The 19,478-nt window shown below is 39.9% G+C and overlaps 2 protein-coding genes across 2 annotated transcripts; one reads left to right on the top strand and one right to left on the bottom strand.

The window, feature by feature from the left end:
* Positions 1–402: 402 nt before the first annotated feature.
* LOC117425405 (probable D-lactate dehydrogenase, mitochondrial) lies at positions 403–9,863 on the bottom strand. Its single transcript, XM_034042316.2, has 11 exons — positions 9,597–9,863; positions 8,337–8,449; positions 6,912–7,053; positions 6,360–6,501; positions 6,061–6,220; positions 5,490–5,689; positions 4,554–4,682; positions 4,091–4,218; positions 3,473–3,563; positions 2,223–2,334; positions 403–984 (listed from the first exon to the last, which is right to left on the bottom strand). Exons 1-11 carry the CDS (start codon positions 9,696–9,698, stop codon positions 819–821), a joined length of 1,485 nt encoding a protein of 494 aa, XP_033898207.1. The 5' UTR covers positions 9,699–9,863; the 3' UTR covers positions 403–818.
* A 745-nt stretch (positions 9,864–10,608) lies between these two features.
* On the top strand, positions 10,609–18,565 carry LOC131698959 (uncharacterized). The gene is made up of 5 exons (XM_058994092.1): positions 10,609–10,657; positions 11,804–12,102; positions 12,661–13,282; positions 14,739–14,812; positions 18,370–18,565. Exons 2-5 carry the CDS (start codon positions 11,813–11,815, stop codon positions 18,563–18,565), a joined length of 1,182 nt encoding a protein of 393 aa, XP_058850075.1. The 5' UTR covers positions 10,609–10,657; positions 11,804–11,812.
* The last annotated feature ends 913 nt before the right edge of the window (positions 18,566–19,478 follow it).

Raw genomic sequence — 19,478 nt, 5'->3', positions numbered from 1 at the left:
ATATATATATATAATTAATTCTAGGTTGCTATGACTACTATGTTCAATGTCGTACTACTACACATGAATAAAAAAATATATATTAATACATCACACACCATAACTATAATTATCAAATTAGAGCTATGGCTATTATTAAGACAGACAGACACCGTATCTCCTCTTAAGAACTTGTGCTAACGAAAGCCCTAATCTAGTTTAAGTACAATTAGCAAAGCAGTTGATATAAGTAGCTTTTGTTTGTTAGTTTGTTATGACTTCTGGAAACCATGCAAGACCACATTTGTAAAACTTACTGAAATGTACACAAAACAAATTGGGGCATACAAGAGAAGTAAACCTAAAAGAGAAAGTGTGGTTGGCACACTTTATATTTGTAAAAGCATCCTAGCCAGGAAAACATAACATTTCAAGCTGGATTTATTAATTAAAGCATCTCATTAGGAACAAATGATGCATTAATTTACTGTATAGCATGTAAAATATATAAACAATCTTCTAAGCACATCATTTACAAACTTGGCATTTATATAAACTAAGATTTAAAATAAACATGTTCAGAGTCAAATCCATACCTAACATGCCACTTCTACATACATCTGGAACTACAGTATAATGTGATAGGAGTTATGTAGATTTGCACACTATTGGGGGGGAATACAGGTTAGAAACAAGAAATCAGAGGCTTCTTTAAACACATCTTCAAAGTGAGGTAGTGGGGATGCTGTATATAGTATTTCCACACAATCAGAGCTGCAGAGGGGATCGTCCTCTTGGTGAGAAATGAGACGGAGGTTCAGTATAGGTTATGGGCATTACTACAGAACCTTCCCAGGGTTCATCAGGTTTTGGGGGTCCAGGGAGGCCTTGACCCCCTCCATCACCCCCATGCATAGGGGTCCCACCTCCTCCCGCAGCAGAGCTCTCTTCCCCAGCCCCACCCCGTGCTCCCCTGTGCAGGTCCCATCCATTGCCAGAGCACGCCTGCCGAGAGACACAATGCGATAATGAAGCAAATACTCACAATGATAACAGAAGTAATATTATTGTAATTTACACTGCTTCTGAAATCTTATACAAACCAATTGTATTCATCTGAAGACAAAACAATATTTCAGCAGCAATGTAGCAATTCTTTTAGCCCTTAAATGCTTGGGTACAATGATGTGAACAACAACAGAAATCAAAATCGCCAGTAGAACGCTTTTGATGCCATAGTATAACAAAGTTTAATAAATTGTCAATTCGGCCAATCGAAATGAAAAGGAAAGGCAAGGGCTGGACTTGAACCGCAAACCAAGCTCTGCAGTTGAGAGGCAAGTACGTGTCATGCTGATGTTAGTAACATTATCAGCTGCTAGGAGGAGATTCATTACACTCTCCACCCGATTAATCAAAGCTTGTCTACCTAAGCTCAGGGAGTTTCAATGTTGGGCTCATAATTGACACCAGGATCAGGAGCAATTTAACAGAATTACATGTCTCGCCAGCCAGCATGCATGCTATAACTTATAATAATGCAAGCAACACAGACATTAAATGACCTGTTTCAACCACAGGGGTCAGGATTCTTTCCCACAGGGTGCCACAGACCATTGAATTGAATGGAAAGGCAAGGATGAATGCAAACTGCTAACATTACGCTTCAAAGATGAATGTCTTAGCATTCAACTAAAGAACAAGCTCTGTAGTTGAGAGATAAGTACACGTCTTATGCTGATGTCAGTATTATTAACTCATCAGCTGCTAGGAGGAGATTCATTACAAAAGCACTGTACACCATAGACCATATACGCCACATAGTTTGTCTAATTAACTCTTGCTTGGGTCATTTTATCCTGGAAGGAAAAAAGAAAAAAATGGAAGGAAAATATTCATCCTAAACAAAGAAAAAATAGAGGAAGGCTGTATGGAGAGAAAGGAAAGGGCAGAGAGAAGTACATTGTGGAAAATGAGAGGAAAACTGACAACGGAATGGGGATGGGGGCAATTCATAAGTTGTTCCCCAGCTCTTTCCTCACAGTACAGAGGGTGTTGGTTTTGGTAGGTCTATCAGTCTGCTATGTCTACATGTGTCCTTATTAGAATGTCTTTGCCTTCACTCAGTGAACACTGCCCTGTGAAATCTCTTCAAACATCTCTGCTGGCGGACAGACAATCACTCAAAGCTTCTAAAACAATGTTGCAGCAGTGAGTCTGGAAGTACTTTAGGTTTCCCTCACCTGGCCAGACGGTCAGTGAACTCCTGAACTCTCTGGACTTCGTCAGGGTCTGTGGGATCCAGGACCATCAGGCAGTGGAAATTCCCATCTCCCACATGGCCAGCAATTGGACCTGGGGGGGATATATTGGCTAATAAAGCAGATTTCTGTTCTGTCGTTTTCACAAAAAAAGTTTTTTTTGTGTTTATAAATTTTTTTTTTTAAAAGTAGCCCCTTTTTGGCACATACATACAATTTCATACTACATGTCCAGGACCTGTTCCTGCATACGTGTTTGTTCATTAATTTGTGAAATATAATTCCAGCTAGCAACCTTTTCGAGCTTGACCTGCATTAAGGTTTGTGGTACGGAACACCTCAATTTTAATCGAGATGCCCAGATTCACACTGGTTTTGAACACTGTTTTTTCTTCCTACAAAACATAGATGGCTGATCTTTTTATTTTTAATTACAATTAGTTTTCTATATATAACCTATAATTAATATATAGTAAACACTTTATTATAGAGGGTTTTTTACTGTTTTTTTTTTTTTTGTTTTTTTTTTAATTCTATTTGAACAAAAACAACATTTACAAAAAACTAATGTGCCTAATCAACCTTTTTGTTTGCATCATATTCCCTTCTCATCCTCCGCTACACAGTATTTTTTCCATGCTCTTTCAATGTTTACACTATTAATTTACCATAGCCTACAATACTTTTTATTTGCAGTATTTCTAATATGCTTTACTATACCTATCAAGGCTTTATCATGCTTTCACTGTGCTTTTACTACAGTAAACCTTTATAAGGCCAGCGACAGTACCATATCTCAATAAAACATTAGGGAACCCTGATTCAAGTATGGGATCAGATGAATTAAGAAACAAGTACATTCCATCAATCATCAATGTATGGTTTGTGGTTCACACCCCGTACTTGCCTTTCCATATATACTAAACAATTCCCTGTAGTGTCTTGTGCACTGCTCTCTCATCTAGATGGTAAATGAATACAACTCACAAACATGTAGAACTAGTTCCCAAACTATATTAATGTGTGAATCACACTGCCTCTTTAAATCCAAGCGGGTATGATGATACACCTCCCAGTGAACCTTTTCTTTGGGATTTCAGTCCTTGCACTGAGCTGGCATTTGGTGGTAAATTGCGATTACTACAAATATAAATGATATCCTCTATTGACAGCAAGAAAAATTCGATATTTTAAACATTATAAACCACGAAAAAAAAAGGCCTCTGATGTACCTGTGAGCCTGTTTTGGGTCAGGTCCTGTTTAGTCTCCACAATGATCTGCGGTAGCCTGGAGATGGGCACACACACGTCTGTGGAGTAAGCCTGGAAGCAACACACAGTGAGAATGTGTTCAGTGACAGTGCCTCGCTCTGGTGCCCTCTAGTGAATAAAGCTAAAGCAGTCTCTGTCAGTAAATCGATGCTAGATTTGCAAGGTTCGCTGTAATGGGATTGTTATGGGATTGTTCTAAATAAATTAGTTTGTGGAAACAAATTGCATTGAACATATTCACTCAGTCTCTTTCTTTTAGAATTTCTATTCTACAGAATCCCAGAGAAAACACAGAGGGTGTTTCAGAAAAACAGAAGCACTATGGTGTACTGGATACAATATAGGGTACGTGGAGGATTATGCGCAAAGGAAAAATGTATATGACAGAGACACTATGACAAACCACTTGACTATTGAAAACAATGCAAAACAAATGTTGCATAAACTATGAATCGCCCAGGTTATGTATGGTCTCTAATCTGCATCAAAGTGTTTCATTGCTAACAGGATGCACCACTCTTCCTCTGTGTCCTTAAGTGGTTCAGACTGAACAGGTTCCCAAGACTGAGCATGCCTACCTTGCACCGGGGTCTGATTGCCAGCGCTGCGTACCAGGCATCATGCCGTGCCTTCCACAGCCGGCTTCTTGTCTCCTGGTCCTTCGCCCAGATAAAATCCAAGCCACTATTGGCTTTCGTGATCTCCTCTGGTGAGAGAGAGAATCAGAGACACCTTCCTCTAAGTCAGTCTTGGCAGTCATCATTTTGCAATGCTTTTGCCATGATTATAATATGCACTTAACAAAACTTAAACCACGTTGTTTACAACCTTGGCATACTTATGTAAATACTTTGCTATATTTTCTCTATTTACCCTGGTATACAATATTTTATAAGGACTTCCCAACCAAGCACCTTTTTGTCTGCCTCCAATGAAATGGATGACAATTACACAAAACTGTTCAGCATATATTCAGGCCTCCCCTGATGAAGGGAATGTGATTGGCCACCTGGGGACAATAACTGAATAATAAAAACATACCTGCCAAAGAGACCTGCTCTTCCAGACTGCGCTCGCTGCCGTGAAACTCAAGGAACAGAGTCGGCGAGACAGGGTAGGACAGCTTACTGTACCTGTTACAGGCGTCAATCATCACATCATCTAGAAACTCTGGAGAATCAACAGGCAGTCAACTTTTTAATTGCATATTTTATATGTTATAACACAGAACACCCCAAAGGCAAACACTATAAGCCAGGGAGTGAGGATTTAATTGCCTACTTTTCCCCACCTTACTTAATAAATACATTGGCATCCCTGAATAGATAATCATCTCCTCTACAAAAATATCTAAAAGATTTAAATAAACAAGACTCAAACAGGTAGAATGGTAATCTATGTCACATTTGTTCAATGTGGTATTTCTTACAGATGTCATTTTTACATCCACTGGGGCCAGTGTTGCAAGGGGACAGATTAATGGTTACACTCTGGTTTACCAGCTTGGAGATTACACATGTTGGAGAGCTCTATTGAGGCCATTGGGGTGCTTTCAACTTCTAAGTTTTACCAGGATGTAATAATTGAAACAGAAAATAAGACAAAGTAAATCTAAACTATGAATACAGTAACAAAAAAGTATGATGATTTCCTATTTCAGCCTTCCTGCAACAAAAAGGTGTTCAATCCTTAATATATTCTGTACTGCCAATAATATGTTAGAATCACACACTGATATTCAATGGCAATGGAGTGGATTTACACTACAAAAAGTGTGCACAGTTCCCAAACACAACCATTGTACCCACTGTACCCAAGGTAACACTTTAAAGAGCCACAGTACTGAAGGGAAATTAAATAATTGTCATAAATATAAATCAATTTCTACCTACATCTAACATAGTGTACACAAAAGGGAGCAAAAGTCTGGGACTTGAGTGTGAGGTTCCCCAAATGCCCACTAGGAGGATCTCTTACCGATTCTGGCGATGGGAATGCCACACTGTAGGATTTGCACGGTGCTGTCCACTGCTGCCTGGACTGATGAGAAGGAGCAAACAGCCGACACCACGGCCTCGGGAATCCCGTACAGACGCAGCGTGGCCTTGGTGATGATCCCCAGCGTCCCCTCTGAGCCTACAAACAGATTAGTCAGATTGTAGCCCGCCGCAGTCTTCCTGAGAGAGGAGGAATGGAAGAACATTAAGAGAGAGTTGAATGCAGGGGAATAGAGGGGCAGATACATTGACTGGAGGTTTTGGACATGTTATGTAAAGTTAGCTTCAAATAACTGCACAGTTTATCACAGCTTTTGTTATTTGGACTTTTTAAAAGCCGCTATAAGGAAAGCAGACAATTCAAATAAAATCTTTGGGTAAATCACCTTACTGTAAAAGGTTCCTGGTAATATTATATTGTCCACCATAAGCAGCACTTTAAGACTTCTTCTCTGCCATCTGAAACTAACTGTACTGCATATGTTAGAATACAGAGACCAAAAAAGTTGCACTATCTTGTGATGATTAAACCATTTTTTCTTGCTCCTCACCTAGTTCGGCGCCCCTTGCCGGCAGTGTGAACGATTGTCCCGTCGGACAGCACCACCTCCAGGTTCATGACGTTCTCCCGCATCGTCCCGTAGCGCACTGCGTTGGTCCCTGATGCACTGGTGGCTGCCATCCCACAAAGAGAAGCATCTGCCCCTGGGTCTGAGGGATGAAGTGAAAGAAATGGCTAGATATTTGGCTGAAATAAAATCTACAGAGATGGCTTTGAAAATGATCAGAAGCAATAACGTTGGCGAATACACTCTGCTTGTTCTTTAAAGAGCCTGATCCACCTCCGTACCAACAGGGAACCAGAGGCCGCTGTCCCTGAGGTATGAATTGAGCCCAGTCCGGGTCACCCCTGGCTCCACAGTGACGTCAAAGTCCTCTGCATGAAAATCTAGGACTCTGTCCATCTTCTGCAGATCAAAGCACACACCGCCCTGAAGAAACACAGATGGGGGCACGTGGGCAATGACTACAGCCTCAAAAGAATATAAAGCGAGATCTTGCTCTGTGAGTGTAGTCCCTTGACCCCCAGGCCTAACCATCAACTCTTGCTCTAACCACACGCCTCCCTCACAGTTCCTTAGCTCTAACCACTATCTCCCTCACCAGCTCCAACCAGTAGGCCACATTGCCTCTTTCCCAGTATATCATACCTTACAACAATACCACACTGCTTCCCTTCCAGTGCCTCAGTTCTAATCACTAGGCCAAATTGACTCCCTCCCAGTATTTCATCCCTTACAAGACCCATTGCTTCCCTCAGCTCTAACCATCAGACCACACTGCTTCCCTCTAATTCCATCAGCTCTAATCACTCTGTCACATTGTCTCTGTCATTACACACCTTCAAGGCTCCGACTCCTCCCTCTAGCCCTGTGCCCGTGCCAAAGGGGATCATGGGAAGGCTGTGTTGGTGACAGAGCCGGGCGAGCGCACTGACCTCTTCCACGCTGCGCGGCCACACCACCACATCTGGGGGTCTGCAGCTGAGAAACAAAGGGTTAACCTGGAAAACCATACCCACCTTTAATGTGTGTCCCAGGAGAGAGAGACATTTACAGGACTCAGCATTCAAATAAACACACACAGATTCAGCTCTCTTCATTCAGATCAATGATGTAAAAATGTAATAAAAATGTACACCATACTGTAAATACAAAATAAGAGCAATCACCATGACTTACAGGCACATGGACAAATGTAATATACTGTATTTGGACTGAAGTCTTCCTATATCCAAAGATTCTGACATACCCTCAAAAACTCAAGAATGTCCAAACCGAGTTTCTTCACAATTAGATTTGTAGACAGTATGTAAAAATGTAAGTGTGACATACAGATTATGACACTCAAAAAAATCTAACAAATGTTTTTAGCAAGTTTCCTTAAAATTGGGCAAGAGTTTATGTATATAAATGGAAAATGAATTGTGACAGAGGGACAGACAGACAGACAGACAAAGCACTGTTAAACATTTCTGTACTGTTACCAAATTAAAGTGTGATTGACATACTTGTTTATTCTGACTTCATCAAATTCCTTCAACTTGATATTTGTATTCAGAGATTGACAACAAAGAAAATACAAAGGATTGTTTTCTTCTCAAAAAGGTGCATCTTTGTTTACTTATTCGGTAGCTTTGTCCTGCAATAACCTGTTCCTCAGTTATAGGAAGGGAGTGAAATAATGAGGTTAAACAAACAATTATAAGAAACAGAAACAAGAAAAATGGCTGTGTCACTATGTATTTAAATTGATATGAAACACGATGCAAATCTCAATGGGTGCTTTCCTTTCCTTAAAGAAATCTACAAATGTCCTGGCATCTGCCTGCTTTTACTGATGTTGCATCATGTACTCTCTGTGCAAATATGATTACATTTATAAATTTATAAACAATTTCAAAACACTATCCAGATGCAATGCATTAGGTGTCCTTTTCTGCGTATCCAAATTGGATACATTGAATTACTGTTTGTTTGTTTTGTGTGTGCCCTTGAATATTACACCAATCATATTATACAAAACAAACCTTAGCAGAACAATTTGCGGAACCAATACAATAACTTTGGAGCAAATATTGTGTCCTGGCATGATATTGTACCATGGTATTGTAATGGATACCACTGTGTATAGGTAGGCATGTTTCTACCACTCTATCAACAGTGCATCCCACTGTAGGTGCCCTTCTGTTTGCCCCTTAGTATAGAGCCACTCCATTGCCATTGAATATCAGTGTGTGATTCTAAATAAATGAAGCTGGGCTTACCTGTGAACAGACTCATCTTTACCATGCTGCTCTCTGACTGCAGTTCCCATGGAAACGCCATCACTTCCTGTCACAGCTCGGAAAGCTTCGACCACAGAACTTGGTACACGGCACTAATGAGGAAGAGAAGAAGTGTGGAATAAAGTGCTGCCCCTTACACTGCCACTAAGCTCCACAATGGCAAGCATTCTTGATCACTACCTATGTATTGTTTGACACTTATGATGACACACACATGTGAAATGTTGGTCATGTTTCACCAACCTTGTTAAGTGACAGTGCTACAGTGATAACAAATTTTAACCATCCTAGTGTTCAAATGTTATAGGGCTGAATTTCTTGAGTTCTGGGACAAACGGAATTTGTCAGCATTCAGTATTAATTAATGCTCTCTCTCTCTCTCTCTCTCTCTCTCTCTCTCTCTCTATATATCTATATCTATATCTATATATATATCTATATATATCTCTATACATATACAGTATATATTTTTAAAGTAAAAGTTTCACAATGTCTCAATGTATCTTTAGTATCTAAACCTCTGCTGCTAATTGTCGAGTCAGAATGGCATTAGATATTCAGTCAACGAATTCCATCAATGAAGGTAATGAGAAACCCACAGACAGTAGAGTAGGACGTATAGGGAGGGTGAATATTAGCTGTATACTACAATAAAATATGGAGCACAGCTGTTCACCTTTAATGGATGGACAGCTGAAAATAAAAATCATGTGAAAAACTCAATAAGCTGGATATTGTTTAGGACAGTTGAAAGTACTGTAGAGTGTAATAGCATGGAGTCAGGCAGCAACTCAAACAGTTTATGAGATATGAGCTAAAGAAGAAGTGGCAGCAGAGGCTGATTAACAAAAGTTATTAAAGCTGCCCTGGCAAGGATGCTTAAAACGCACAGCTGGCAACTGAATACAGACACACTAAAATTAGTGTCAACCAAAACAAATCAACTCCGTTTTTGCAGCTGGTACTGAGACACCAGTCATACAGCCTTCTGTACCAATTACAATCTGCATCCTTTACAAAAATAAAATATAATGTACCAGTACACATACAAATATGTATAATTATTATTAAAAGTCGGCTTTTTAGTGGAACACAACTTCCACATCACTAAACAAGTTAAAGCCTGCAAATTATGCTACTAACTGTAACTGTAATGCAATTGGTGCTTAGCCTGTTATTGCTGACAGGAATTCTCATGAAACTCCTTCTCTCGAGCTCTGCTTGAAATATTGCACCTACTTGCTCTTGCACGGAGTAGCGTTTACAGCTAAATATGCACGACTGGAACGCCCCCTGCCACCTTGAGAGTTTGGAGGTCCGTTGTACCCAGTTAAAAGTCATGGTTGCAAATGCTGAAATAAAAACACTTGAAATAATTTTAATCAGATGGCAACTGACTCGAACGAAACAAATCAGCGCACTGAACTAGTCTTTTCAGCAGATAGAGACTCGCATAACAGCAGCCCTGAGTTTCAATATACTTCCGGGTTTGTCCCAAGGGATCCCTTTACACGATAGTGTTCGTCGACCTTTGCTTCATAACGAATGAAACAACAAGGGAGAAAGTGACGTCAAAGATGACTTCTAAGACGTATTATAAATAGACCATAAGCAGTTTAAATGAATATTATCTAGTTTATATGCCATTTATATTATTTGACAGTTTATTAGGTATATTATTTTTCTGATTTCAGTATGTCATAACCGCCCACTGTTTTACAATAAGATCACAACCCGGTTTCATAAGGCTTGTGAGCACAGCTAAAATAATCTTTGTTTGATGTATTGTAAACACACTTAAAACAACCAAAGGTCAAATTCATTCCAATTTTGGTTGGCATAAAGCATTTTTGGAAAATGATAATACTGGCATTAAACAGAATTTGGAGATTTTTTCATTTAGAATTTTTAAATGACATCATCGAAATACTATACAAATTTTGCATCCATGCAATAGAAGCCAATAACCCTGATTGTTTCCATTGCTGTCTTAATATAGAGGTGATTGTGCCCTCTTTTAACCAAGTGAAATACAGCTGTGTCCCTACCAACAGAATCTGAGACATATGGAGGTAATGAGAGAAACAGGGACAGCCTGGCAATGTGTTCTTCTGCTGTTCTGTATCTCTGGCCATGTGATACAGTTCCGGTGAAAGGGTGTCTTGGGAAATAGGTCTTCATTCCATTGGGGTCCAAAGAGCAGAGATATAGTGAAAGAAATAACTAAATAAAGCTAATTGAGCAAGTAAACACTGTTACCAGTGAGAAGCCTTCAGTCCCAGCAGTGTTGTTTTCAACAGGTAAAGTAAATACTTTTATTGAAACTATCTATTCTTAATCAACCTACTAATAAAATCATTTTCTAAGTGTGGTTGTAGCAAAGTACTCAAAATTGCTGGTCCATTGCATGCAAGTAATACTATATACTTCAGTATATTTGCGTGCAGGTTCTGTATCCCAGTAAAGCTTGCATTGTCTACATGTTTGTGTTTCTTATGGAGATGAATAAAACAATATATTCTGCAACTGTTAAGCCAAGTGCAAATGAATGAGGAATGAGGAGAAGGCATTTTCAAGCATTTGGTTTTTGTTGACCTGCATTGTTACAATAAAGTTGACCGTTCTGGACCGAGGTACTGTGTGTGCTGGGCTGTACTGGGAAGAATCACATTACATGTAACATGATCTGATTGCATTTTACTGTAATGTGTTTTTCAGACAGATAACGAAATGTGGTAACAGATTACATTTTATGTGAAAAAATAACATAGTTACTTTTCATTACATTAAAAATCATACTACAGCTAATGCATAACGTGGAAATCAGAAAGCTCTTCAACAGTACTAGTCAAACCTTGCATTTAGTGATGGGAAAATCCATTCCATAGAAACTTTGCATTTCAATATTATTATATTGTTATTTGGAATTATTGTCAAGTGTTTTTCTCCATTCAGAAATATAAGAGGTAATTAAAGACTGGAGTAAACACATTAAAATATTCCCCTCTGGGCTTTATAATATTGCTATATGTTTATTAATTCATAAATATAATGCCCTGTATTTTTTTCATATTTGAATACCTACAGTACCTTCTGCAGTGCAACCCAGCACTCTAGCCACTGAGCTTCTCAAACCCATTGCTATCCACACTGCAGTCTAGAACTCTAGCCACTGATCTTCTCAAACCCATTGCTTTCCACACTGCAGTCTAGAACTCTAGCTGCTGAGCTACTCAAACCCATTGCTATCCACACTGCAGGCCAGTGGCCAGTTGTATATAACACAAGTTTAAACACATCCGTTTTAGTTTTCCCCTTACGTGTTATTTGAGGTTCTTACAGAAAGCAACTTAACACATTTATTTAAAAAATTTTTGTAAGCAGGTGACACATCACTCACACATTTAAACCAACTTGACAGTCACTGGGTCATTTCTCTATTGCAGAAAGTAGCCATGCTGCGGGTAAGCTGGCGGGCGATGCTGCTCTGTGCCTGTGTTCTGGGAGTAGTTACTCTCGGCCTGGGTCTAATGCAAGCTACCCATCTGGACAGAAGATTTTCAAAGCAGTTCAAATACAGCAGAGAGCATCGCACTCCGCAGCACCAGGAACCTCGCCTGGGAGGCCAAGCAGACCTCCAGAAAACTAGAGGCCCTCACCCAGCACCCAGACCACTGGAAGTGATGGAGGACAGGCTGGGAAAGAGAATCAAGGAATCAAAGACAGGAAGCATTGACGGGATGAGGTAATAATAATCATAACATAAGGAATAAAGTACACCCAATTGTACATAATAATGGTGTAATTCCAACAAGAGTTACTGACCCTGCAATGAGGGTAACAGAAATAAAAAAAACATGTAGAACGAGTACATTTTATTTTTAATAGATGTTGAGAATAACATCTCTTAAAGTGGTCCCCATTATTTCATGAATTTCTAAGTTGATTAAACTGTTGTCAGAGAATGATAGTGACACTTTTTTACTCTGAATGTTCCCCTTGTATAATTATAATCTTTTCTCTAGCTAAACGTTTATCAATTTGACCTCAAAACGTAAGAACCTTACTTAACGATTATTGTATTGAAGCTGTTGGAAACTTTATTGTTACTGTTAAAGGATAGGCCTTAAAACGTGCCCAAATCAAAATGTGCGTCAGAGTGAGGGAGCAGAAGATCCAGTACTACTCAGTCTCTGTTAGATGGGAAGATGAAGGAAGAAATAGCATTATAAAACATTTCCACAGCTCTGCTGGAAGAGTTCAGCACTGTCAGCGAACCAAGCTTTATCTTTGTTCTGCATAGGTGGCTAGGGGAGGACAATGAGATTATTGACCAACCACAGGTCAAAGGTGGAGGAAATGGCCATAAAAGGGGGGCAAAAGAGCCAGGAAAACAACGGCCGTGCTTGAACATAAAAGAGTTCTCCAAAAAGGAGCTCCAGGGCTTGCTGGACTCTGGAAGGCAGAGAGACTGGCTCAGCTCTCGGGACGAGGGGATTCTGACACTTTTGAAGGAAGGGTCTATCCGGAAAGTCTATCAACTCAACCGTCCATCCAAAACTGCCTGTGTGGTTTTGGGGCTGGACCCTTCCCAGCCTGTAGATGGTGCTAGAGATTACTGCGAGGAGGGCTGGTGTGCGCTGGCCAGAGAGGAAGGGGGTCTTGGGGAGGTGGTGCAGTTTCACCTGGACAGGATCCTGGGTGTGGGGTACCGCCCACCTGCCGTCGCCCGCACCCTCACCAGCTGGCTCCTGCCCTTCCGCTACACCGACAGCCCTAAAGGACTGAGCTGGTGGGACCCCACCCTGCCTCCAGAACGGACCCCTGCTGGGCTGTGTGAGGGCAGGGGCTCCTGTGAGGGTGAGGGTGAGGGTGAGGGGTGGCCTAATGACACCTCCAGTCTCCTGCTAGACTACCTGCTGCAGGTAACAGACCTCCTCTATTATTTGACTCTGTCTGTTGTTTGGCCTCACTCCTTTTACTCCTCTTGACTTTCAAATCTAATCAGTTCAAATCATGTTTATTGAAAAGTAATCCAGGTTTGACAAAACATTTTAAATGCATTTACAACTTCCAGCCATCACATGTAAATAATAATTCCATAAATCTTACCTGTTGAGCATTCGTTATATAGGTCTCAAAAATGAAGCTTTGAAATAAATACATGGATTTTCTAAATCTAGAGTTTATCAGATTATAGCCAAAAGCAATCTGAAAAGTCTACAGGAGGCTCAGTGTATGATAAAAGTTTGGTTATCGTGTTCACCATGTACTAGACTGACACAATCAGCACACAAGGGTCCCCATGTTTTGAATGAGCACCCTAAAAAGCACTTAGGGGAGAAGATTGACAGATAGTGGTCCACATTCATTTGCAGTTTTGCCCACTAGAGGGAGCAAAAGTTCCATAGCACAGGGGTTCCCAAACTGTGGTCCGCGACACAGTCCCAGGTGGGCCGCGTGAGCAATGACATTCTATGTATTTTTTTCTATTAACAGTGAACAGCAAGCACTGTTCAGGTATTTATGAATGGGAATAATAAGAGACATGCATTTCTGTCTTGTTTGATGACCAAGAAAAATAACTACATTTCCAGCACTTTCAATTATACAAAGATGCCTAATTTAAAGGTTTGATAAAAAAAAAAAACATCTGTTTAGTTTTTGCAATTTATTTTATTTACTAAAATTAAAGTGTTTCCATTTTTTTTTAATTTTCACTCAGTGCATATTCTGTGTGCTTTCCCTCTTTCACAATATTTATTCAAATGAATAAAGGACAGTTTGGGAACCCCTGCCATAGCAAAACACCCACTATTTAAATTAGACAAGGTCTGGTTATCCACTGTAGTTTTTGCACAGAATACCAAAGACTGCTGGTGGGAAGATAGGGGATGCCAAGTCCCTTAATCAGCAGGCCACAATACAATCAGCTGGGCCCTGGCCACTAGATCATGCTGTTTCCACGTTTCCAAGCTCTAACATAGCAATATTGCCTCCAAGTCCCTGGGCTATAAGCAATAAGCCAAACTGTACCCCAGTTTTCACCTGTAATACTAGACCACACTGTCTCCTAGTCCCTCAGCACCAATTTCTAGACCACACAGCTTCCCAGGTCCCCAGCTGTAACCACTAGACCACCACTAGGCAACACAGCCCCCCAAACTGTCAGCTCAAACTACAAGACCACACTGCCTTCCAGTCCCTGAGCTCTTCCTAGGCCTAACTGCTAGGCCTCACTGTGTCCCAGTGGCTCAGCTCTAACAACTAGGCCACATTGCTTTCTACTGTCAAATTAAACCATAAGTACATGGCGTTTGCAGTGCAGCAGCAGCCCTAGTAATTAAAGTAATGTTTTTTTCTTAAAACATTCTCCCACAGGGAACGGATGCAAGATTAATGGTTTCTGACGTGCAGAATGAACTTGACTCAGCGCTGATTAAACATTTTGATCGGTAAGTCAGGCAGCGTCACCTGCAGATCCTCATGAATGTGAGAGACTGGATCCCACACATATCAGAAAATAGAGCGTCTATATCTCTGCCCTATGGGTTTTTTTTTTTGCTTTGTTGCCATTTTGTAATTCATTTAAAACATATAATAAATAAATAATCACAAAATTAAACTGGAAAGCAGAGGCTAGGTGTAAGAGAAGGCTTGTACGTTCTGTCTGTACTTGTGAATAGCACGGCCTAATAAAAGTGGGTTCAGGTTAGTTTTGAGTTGACCAGTGCTGTCATCCTTTACTTTTCATAAGCACTGAATTAAAAAATACTTTGGAACTGCAGTTATACAGTGTAACTACATAGTGTAAGGTGCATTTCTACCTGCAACTTCAGTTCACGTTGAATATACTGGAACTGCATTTTATTTATGTATTTATTTATTTATGCATTGCATTTATATAGCGTTTTGTATACAAAAGTATTGCAAAGCACTGTACAGCAGAAAAAAAGAACAAACCACAATACATTTGTATAGTATGTCACACATATAACTGTCACAATCAGACCATTTAAATAATAGATTCAAATAATAGCATACACATAATACAAAAGCAGCAATTTTAAAGTTACATTAAAACCCACTAAGATAAGAAAGCCATTTTATAAAACTGTGTTTTTAGTCTTGACTTTAAAACTGTAACGGACCCAGCTTCCCTGACAAACGAAGGCAGAGCATTCCATAATTTTGGAGCTCTACAGGAAAAAGCCCTACCTCCTGTCCAGTGTTGCTTTTGTTGACCCTAGGAATAACCAGAAGCCCAGATCTGATCTCAAAGTGCGGTTCGGAAGATATGGGGTCAGTAACTCCTGCAAATAACAGGAGGTGCTAATCCATTCAGGGTCTGGTAAATTAACAGCAGAATCTTAAAATCAATTCTATACTGCACAGGGAGCCAGTGTAAAGAGTCCAAAACAGGGGGAATATGTTCACTTTTCCTGGTTTTAGTAAGAATTCTAGTGGCGGTATTCTGAACAAGCTGCAAGCGAGATACCACACGTTTTGGGACACCATAAAAAAGTGTATTACAATAATCAATTCTAGATGAAACAAAGGCATGCATTAGTCTTTAGGCATCAGATACGGAAATAATTGGTCTAAGTTTGGCTATATTTGTCAAATAGTAAAAAGAGTAGCTTCCCTAATATGAGTCTCAAATGACAGATCGGGATCAAAGATGACCCCCAAACTTCTAGTTTTGATTTTGATGAGAACCTGCAAGGTTCGAGCTCATGTAATCCCACATTTCCTTTTAGTTGGTTCTGAGAGCCCACTAGCATAACCTCTGTTTTATCTAAAATGCGTGACATCCAATGCTTGATGTCTGTAAGGCAAGTAGCTGATAACACCCAGGCAGAAGAAATTCCTGGCTTTAGGGACAAATATAGCTGGGTATCATCAGCATAGCAATGGAAGTTCACTCCGTGTCTGCGGATAATGTCACCTAACAGTAGCATATATAATGAAAACAACAAGGGACCTAGAATGGAGCCCTGTGGAACACCACAGACAATTTCCTATAATGCCAATTTTACCTCCCCAATAGACACGAACTAAAACTAGAACTATCAGAATTTGAACCAGGATAGGACAAGGCCAGACAGTCCCACTGTGCTTTCAAGACGATTCAGTAGGATGAAATGGTCTACAGTACCAAAAGCAGCAGTTAGATCTAGAAGAATTAAAACTGATGGAAAGCCAGAGTCAGAGCTTATCAGCAGATCATTCACAACTCTGATAAGGGCCGTCTCGTTGCTATGTGCAGCATGAAAAACAAGACTGAAACTTCTCGAATATACCATAAAGAGTTTGATATTTTTGTAATTGAATTGCAACAACTCTCTCTAGAACTTTATCTAAGAATGGTAAGTTGGAGATTGGCCTATAGTTATTGAGGACTTTAGGGTCTAAATTGTGTTTCTTAAGCATAGGCTTTACCACAGCGACCTTAAGTGCTGAGGGAACTATACGGGGGAAAGTGAACCATTTATAATTTTTAAAATGGGGGTATTAATAACACCAAGAACATCTTTTAATAGTTTTGCAGGAATAGGATGAAGAGAGTATGTAGTTGCTCTCATATGTTATTATTATTATTATTATTATTATTATTATTTATTTCTTAGCAGACGCCCTTATCCAGGGCGACTTACAATCATAAGCAAATACAAGTAATACAATGTTGAACTAGCCCTGTCAATTCCTGTAAGGTAATCAAAGATAAAGCCCCCATAGTAGCCTTAATAGGTGTAGTAACACTGTAGTTGGTAAAATTGTGCTGGAGTCCTCCTTAATAGAAGGTGTCTGTGGAATCTCATTTCTGATGTCTAGTGTTTTATTTTTAAAGAAATGTAAGAAGTCATTGCAGCTGTGATAACTATAACAGATATATTCAGGTTTCTTTTTAATATAATCGGATAACCCTTAGATTTTATACACTTTATTATGAATACAATGCACTTACGAATGCCCTCTCTATGTGTGTGCACTGGTTATTTTCTCAATTACCAGTAGAAATGTAAAGGATGCTTATTTTAAAACCAAAAAAATACATTTGCATGTCTAAAAATAATATTGTGGCTGAGTCATGAGAGGGGATTGGATTCCTGCTGATCTTGGCCGGGGACCGTAGGGAGCACTGCATTGGTCTTTACAAGTATAGGGAGGAATATCATGTGGGAATAGTTACTGGTGAGGTGCCCAATGAGTCTAGGTGGAGACTTCCCAAGCTGGGCCCTAGCCTTCAGGTTTCAGTAACTTGATAACATTTGTTCTGACATCATTTACGAACTAACATTCGATCCATCTCTGCTCGCCTGGTTCCTAGTGGCTGATTGATCTCAAAACTTGGGTCTTAAAGGATCCCAGTGATTCGGCATCAACAACATGACTAGGTAACACATTCCATACCCTCACAATTGTGTGAATAAGTGTCTCCTTCCCTCTGTCCTGTCTATCCCCACTTCCTTTCCAACTGTGCTCTCTGGTCCTGGTTTCTGTGTTGCGCTCAAAGTATTAGTGTTAACTTTGTCAACTCCTTTAAGGATTTTAAAGACTTCAATCAATTCCTCCCCCCATTCTTTCCTTTTTCTAGGCTAAAAAGATTCAGTTCTTTCTGCCTGTCTTCATAGCTCATTTTTTTAAGTCTTCCTGATCAGGTAAGTGCTGTGCAGTGTTTTGGGGATTTGAATTGGGTAGAAAAAAGGGTGTAAAATGTATTTTTAAAATTGTGTGCATTACATCACAGGTTCCCAATCTGTGGCCTGTGAACCCATGTCGTCCCTAAAATATATTTTAAAAAAACAATAGCATCTACCTCATGCACAAACCACACATATCACAACATATCAATACAACCTGGGCTTCCTAACAACATACTACATAGATGCTATTATCTGCTATTTGCAATTACAATGGCTTAGTTTAGTGATTTGCAATAGTTCAGTGATTCTATACGTATATTATTGCAGAGTGCGCTCAGAAATTATCTCTGTTTGTTTTTGTCCAGATTGCCTCGGATGTCAGTGTCCTTGTTGTCCTCAGGATGTGTTTCAGAGAAGCTGCTGCTCTCCCTCTCTGGTGATCATGTCTTCTGGGAATCCCAGAGCCTGGAGTCCATCCTGGAGCTGGTTCACCGGATTGAAACCAATGGGATAGCTTTAGTTAGACTGGTGCAGGAGACCAGGAGGAAGATGAAATTGTAAAATCGTGTGAATGTGTGAACAGCACTTCACTACAACTTAACAGCAGTTTAATAGCACAAGAACAGTGACACACAATGCTTGAAAAAACTCAAACAAATGCCTTCATTGATTAATTCAGCACTGTGTCCCTACAATGACACTAATAGTAAATTAACTATGTCAAATAGGCTCAACATTGCCCCTATTCCTTGTTCTGTGTCTGTACCAAAACCTAGCTCTCCACCTTTAGCAAGTCACAGCATGTGTGGATATACTCCACTTAACTTTCTGACAGCACTGTAGTGTAGTGCTTTGGGCGGACTTCCTAAATGAATTACAGGTACACCTATTCCCCTATGGACGCTACTTAAATGATGTACAGCCATCACGTGTTGTGAATGTGAATGGCAGTCAAATGGCTTGTCAGTATTTTTTTTCCATGAGGTGTTTCCAACGTATGGTTTGTGAGCCAGTCCCATATAATCCCTGAAATATCCCTAAAAAAAGCATCTACCAGACTCCCAAAACTTGAATCTACTGTACTGCTCCACACCCACATCACAACATAGCAACACAATCCGTGCCACCTTACAACATGTAAGATGCTGTTATCTGCCTTTTGCAATTACAGTGGCATTTTTTTTTTATCAAAGGAAAGGTTTGTTAAAAGTTTAAGAAAATGTATTATTAATTACTATCTAAACTTTCTTAATGTAGTAATTGTATACTGTACATTATACAGTGTAGAAGTGTGTGTGTGTGTGGGATGACAGAGGTTGGGGGTTGGGGAGAACCTCACTGGGACAGAAGGGAGAGGGGAACAGGATATAGGGAACACTCCTAACATGGAGTTAGACCCAATGTCGTTGGTTGTTGGTATCTGTGTGCTGTTCCTAGCTGTAGGTTTTACAAACGTGCATGAAGTGAATGGCAG

Source organism: Acipenser ruthenus, chromosome 20 (genome assembly GCF_902713425.1).
Source record: "Acipenser ruthenus chromosome 20, fAciRut3.2 maternal haplotype, whole genome shotgun sequence".
NCBI classification, from domain to species: domain Eukaryota; kingdom Metazoa; phylum Chordata; class Actinopteri; order Acipenseriformes; family Acipenseridae; genus Acipenser; species Acipenser ruthenus.
Note: the sequence above shows the minus strand (reverse complement) of the source record. Positions and strands in the feature narration are given on the sequence as shown.

What these genes read in the sequence shown, in the direction of transcription:
- LOC117425405 (XM_034042316.2), bottom strand. Translation starts at nt 9,698, where the DNA reads ATGACTTTTAACTGGGTACAACGGACCTCCAAACTCTCAAGGTGGCAG. An exon ending in GCTACTCCGTGCAAGAGCAA is followed by an intron (nt 8,450 to 9,596) that starts GTAGGTGCAATA and finishes CTTCCTCATTAG; the next exon opens with TGCCGTGTACCAAGTTCTGT. An exon ending in CGGCCTCTGGTTCCCTGTTG is followed by an intron (nt 6,221 to 6,359) that starts GTACGGAGGTGG and finishes TTCATCCCTCAG; the next exon opens with ACCCAGGGGCAGATGCTTCT.
- LOC131698959 (XM_058994092.1), top strand. Translation starts at nt 11,813, where the DNA reads ATGCTGCGGGTAAGCTGGCGGGCGATGCTGCTCTGTGCCTGTGTTCTG. An exon ending in GGAAGCATTGACGGGATGAG is followed by an intron (nt 12,103 to 12,660) that starts GTAATAATAATC and finishes TGTTCTGCATAG; the next exon opens with GTGGCTAGGGGAGGACAATG. An exon ending in TGCTAGACTACCTGCTGCAG is followed by an intron (nt 13,283 to 14,738) that starts GTAACAGACCTC and finishes ATTCTCCCACAG; the next exon opens with GGAACGGATGCAAGATTAAT.